The sequence below is a fragment of the Penaeus chinensis genome, chromosome 10 (assembly GCF_019202785.1).
Source record: "Penaeus chinensis breed Huanghai No. 1 chromosome 10, ASM1920278v2, whole genome shotgun sequence".
NCBI lineage: Eukaryota > Metazoa > Arthropoda > Malacostraca > Decapoda > Penaeidae > Penaeus > Penaeus chinensis.
Window position 1 is genome coordinate 21464194 of NC_061828.1, and position 5000 is coordinate 21469193.

The 5000-nt window shown below is 39.1% G+C and overlaps 1 protein-coding gene across 12 annotated transcripts in view; it reads left to right on the forward strand.

Annotated features, from left to right (window-relative positions):
- Positions 1-5000, forward strand: part of LOC125029669 (MAP kinase-activating death domain protein-like) — a 98624-nt gene that overhangs the window by 22638 nt on the left and 70986 nt on the right. For all 12 annotated transcript variants that reach the window (XM_047619710.1, XM_047619707.1, XM_047619706.1 and 9 more), the window contains exons 9-11: positions 85-243; positions 701-903; positions 3729-3852. In XM_047619710.1, coding sequence (XP_047475666.1) covers positions 85-243; positions 701-903; positions 3729-3852 — 486 coding nt within the window. The remainder of the gene's footprint in view (positions 1-84; positions 244-700; positions 904-3728; positions 3853-5000) is intronic.

A 5000-nucleotide genomic window follows, 5' to 3' on the forward strand; every position in this document is an offset into this window, starting at 1 on the left:
TCTGCTTCTTTTACCCTTCTTTTATGAAATGTAAAGATATCTCAAGATATGTTTAAACTACATCAGCATATTTTCTTTTCACAGCTGGAATTATTGTCAAGAGACTTCCAACCGCCCTTAACCTTTGCATTGCCTGACCACACTAGGTTCTCCCTGATAGACTTTCCACTCCATTTGCCTTTGGAACTGTTGGGTGTTGACTCTTGCCTCACAGTACTTGAACTCATTATCCTTGAACAGAAGGTGAGGGAATATCCTTTGTTATTATGCTCTTTACAGGCATCGGAAATGATGTATTAATGGTATTCATAATACTTATTTTTTGTTGATTGATTTAAGGGAAGGGAACCCTACATATGATATTTTCATAGACTGATTATTAATATTCTTTACTAGGTGTCTTACCTGTTGTTGCAAAGTCTGTTGCACTGGGTTGTATAAACAGTAACACCTGTTTGACTTTATATAAGATACTAGTTTAGTAGAGTAAATGTTTTGCATATGAAACAGGAAAAATGGACAGACCTTTATTTCAGCCAAATAAATAATGCAAGTGTGTTGAAAGCATATTAGTTCACTCTGTGTTAGGCAAACCTTTAATTGAACTTTTTCTGAAAATCATAAATTTGGGGGTATAAACTACACAGTTCTCAGGCATATATTATGCATTTAATATAAAAATGACTTTCTCTTATTCCAGTTGGTGTTACAGTCACGTGACAACAATGCATTGTCCATGTCGGTGCTAGCCTTTGTAGCCATGATCTATCCACTGGAATACATGTTCCCTATCATTCCACTTCTGCCAACTTGTATGAGCTGCTCAGAACAACTTCTCCTAGCACCCACTCCCTACATTATTGGCATCCCAGCCTCTTTTCTCCTCTACAAAAAGCATTTTAGGTAAGTGGTTCTTGTATAATAAAATCATGGACAAGCCAGTGGTTTATCAGACTTTTAAAGATTCCTGACCTGAGTATAGTTTTAAAGACATTTAAACTATATGGGGCAATGTTGGGGGGAGGCAGAGGTGACGTCCACCTGGAGCAACTTCCTCAGGCAGGCTCTCCAGGTAGAAGCTTTGAACATCTGGTCCTTGCTACAGCATTTATTCTTGCCATTGAGAGTTGAGATGGTTGCCCTCTTGGAGGTGAGAAGACCTGGCAGCGCAGGATCAGTATAGATAGGTATACTTACTACTGGTTGGGCTGGGGTGATGGTCAAAATCTTTGGGAAGTACCATAATCATCTCCAGCTGACTTCAACCATTGGTAATAAAGGTCGTAAAGCATATTATGACATTGAGACTAAAGCATGCTTGAGGTGTTCTATGCCAAACTCACATCTGTGGCTGACAAATGTCTCTGGCAGGACATTTGCATTGTACTCAGCAACTTCACTGTGGTATCCATCTGTGATCGAGTTGGTTATGAGATGTCTGTCGATTTCCATGGCTTAGGAGCTGATCTCAGTAGTGAGAACAGCCTCCTTCAATCAAGAGATTGAGGATTTCTGGCTCCTGTTATCCCACATCACTGGACATGGTATAGTGATACTGTAGCCAAGGAGATAGACCACATTCTTTTCAGCAGTCACCGGAGGATCCTCCAGAACTGCAGGGTTTACCGGAATGCTGAGTTCTGTGGAACTGACCATAGACTGGTTGTGGTAAGCTTTGGGTCCACTTCAAAACTCCCTGTCTCTCCAGTGGCCACTTTAGGGTGTCACTTATAAAAACTGATGGAGGAGGAGTGTGCCCAGCAGTCTCTGATCAGTTCAGAGCTCGAAAACCTGATGGACCCAGTAGCTCTGTTGGAATTCTTTAAGCATGATGCAGTGCAGGAGTCCACTGATAATTACCTGAGGGCAAGGCTTGATTGAATGGCAATCAGGATTTGTGCAGTTCCTTGGTGTGCAGGGTTTAGTCACTGCTGAGAAGGAACAAGGAAACGTAAATCAGGAATCTTGCTGAGGAGGTTGAAGGTCTCAGTGGATGGACAGATCATCTCAGATCATGTTGGGATTCCTGAACGTTGGGCTAAGTATTTTGAGCAGCTGTGCCAGGTAGACCCTCCAGCAGTTAATCTGGATGGAATGGTGTCACAGTTCCTATGCTGGACCCACCCATCAGTGTGGAACTTGTGGTTAGTGTTTAGTGAGGTGATCTCCGAGCTGAAGGGTGGGAAAGCTGCAGGCATATGGGATATCCCTCCTGAACTGTTAAAGACTGGGTGAACCTATGGCATGCAGCTTTCATAGAATCTTGCCTTCCATCTAGCAGTCTAGTTTCATTCCTTCTGACCTGTTGAGGGGTGTGGTCATCCCTCTCAGTCAGGGGAAAGGGGATTGTTAGGACTGTGGCAACTACCGTGACATTACATTGCTCAGTATACAGGCAAGATTGTTAAGGCACCAGAGACCAGAGCAGTCTGCATTCATTCCTGACAAGTCTACAATAGACTGTATCGTACTGCTATTTTGAGTTTTGTCATGGGCTGTTTGCAGCCTACAAAGGTCTCCTGGCCCAAGACCAAGATCTGGGATTTTTGGGGCTTGTTAGGGAAACCTATTCAGGTGATACATATTTGTAGTAAGGATGTTGAAATCACAGAGAGCTTTACATGCATTGATAATGTAGTCCATGTCTCTGGGCTGTCATACCAGAAAGTCAGTAGATGGATTAGTCTGGCAGCAGTAGCTACGAACTCAAGCAACAAGAGCATTTGGAGATGTCAGTACCTATGCAGAAGGACCAAGCTATATGTCTTCAAGGCCTTCATGCTGCCAGTTTTGCTCTATGGAAACAAAACCTGGATGCTATCCAGTGCCTTGAAGTCTCATCTTGATGCCTTTTGTAATAAGTCCCTATGCTGGATCATGGGGGTGCAATTGGCAGGACCAGGTGTCCAGCCAATGGCTACACTGTGGGACCAATATGGGACCTATCACTTCCATAATCCAGGACTGTCAGCTCAGGCTATATGAGCACCTAGCTTGTTTCCTTGTGGATGGCCCTGCCCATCAGGTTGTCTCTATGAGACAATCCTGGGTGGAGGAGACCTTTGGGGCAACCTAGGAAGTCATGGCTAGGGCAGCTGGATCAAACCTGTCATAAGGAATCAGAGATAGGCTGAGGGCCTGGCTTGAAGTGAGGGATGGATGTGGCCATGTGCATTAGCATTAGACACCTGATGATGAAGATGATGATTAGATATGTAGATTACTTGGTTAGACAGTTGGCACTGGCACAGCATTAGGTATTGAAATTCATGTAGTGTCCTAAGATTTATCTTTATAACTTCCATTTTTATAACAGTGACATAAAAGTATGCTACTAGCTATGATTCATGTTACATTATATAACAAAAGATCTATTTAGCACATAATAAGTTTAAGTTATATTGGGCAGGAAGCAGGAATTTTTAAATAGTGAAGGTTAATGACATTTAATGACATTTTTGGTTGCATGATAATAATTCAGGAATGCTTGTACCATCAAAAAGTACTGTAAATTAGGATAATGAAAAACTGAATGTAAATAAAGTGTTTTACTGAAATACAGCACATTAACATATGTGCCAAGCTTGTTGATACAGGTAGCCTAGCATAATCCTGTCTGAAATGAATAAGTATCAGGCCAGTTTTGAGAAAATAGCTTGTATATCTTTATTCATTTGCTCTAGGGGATACTCCATTTCTATTTTAAAATACTACTTTTCTTGCCACAGCTTGCCAGATGATGTATGGTTGATTGACTTAGATGCCAATAAAATAACAGCACCTCCGCAAGGTGATGAAATTCCTCCTCTGCCAGAACCAGAGTGTACCATACTGAAGAACCACCTTAAGCAAGTAAGAATATTTGTATTATGAAATTTATAAGATTGCTTGTTAAGTAAATTAATATTTTTTTACTAATGCACATTTTGTATGTTTTTATGTCTCACTTGTTACAGCTTTTTTTGCAAGAGCATCAAATGGTGTATGATGTCAGGCAAAGTCTTGATCATAATATATAAGGATTTAAATAAATATTACAGAAGGCTTCATTTGCCTCACAACTGCTCAAGTAGAACTACAAATTTATATACTTGTTAATCATATTTCAGTGAACTACAAAACTATGATAATTTTTTTTCTGCCAATGATAATGTATATATGAGTGAGTAGATAATTCAAGTCAAAGAGTTCTAGCACAATCATAAGACTATAAAGTGATTGAAAAGCTGCAGCCTTCTTCTTCTTGTGTAGTTGCTGGCTTTAAATCATGGCTTGGCTTTACATAAGATTTCCTTATTTCTAGGTTTAATTTCTTCAATTTTATTGTGGGTGTTTAGGGTTTCTCTGTTAAATGTTTAGCTATGATAACTGCTTCATGTCTATTATGGTTCTGCAGCAATGACAATCTTTATTTTCTCTCTATTAAAGGAAAGATTATTTCATATGATAATATTTTGTAAGTACAAATCTTCTTTTGAAATTTATATCCTTATTTATGAAAAAAATACTCAAAGCCTATGTTTCAAACAGTATTAGAACAAATATTAATACAAAAGATATAGAAATGTAGTTTTACTCTTGATCAGGAAATTGATAAATAATAAAGAATGAAAGCATTATATCATTAAGGCAATCCTTATACAACAATTTGATTTCTGCAAGACAGTGCAGAAATATTGTTTGAAAGTATTTAGAAATTCTTCCCATTAGTAGTAATGAATTGACTTTGTGAGCTCTGAATAAAAGAAAAAAGTGTAGCTTGTGCTAATTCAGAAGAACCTTTACTGTCAGTGTTGGTTCTTCTTATGAAATATGCTGACACTTGACCTGACCTGAGTGCACCTGTGTATGATACAGGATAGACTTTTTTGTCCTTTGCAACTTGGGTGTTTTTTGTTCCTGAATTTCTTCTTGTTTGTTGCATTAGCACCTTCATCAAAGACATCAAAGACATGCACTATACTCACATTTATACATTTACAAAATTCATATATATGTGA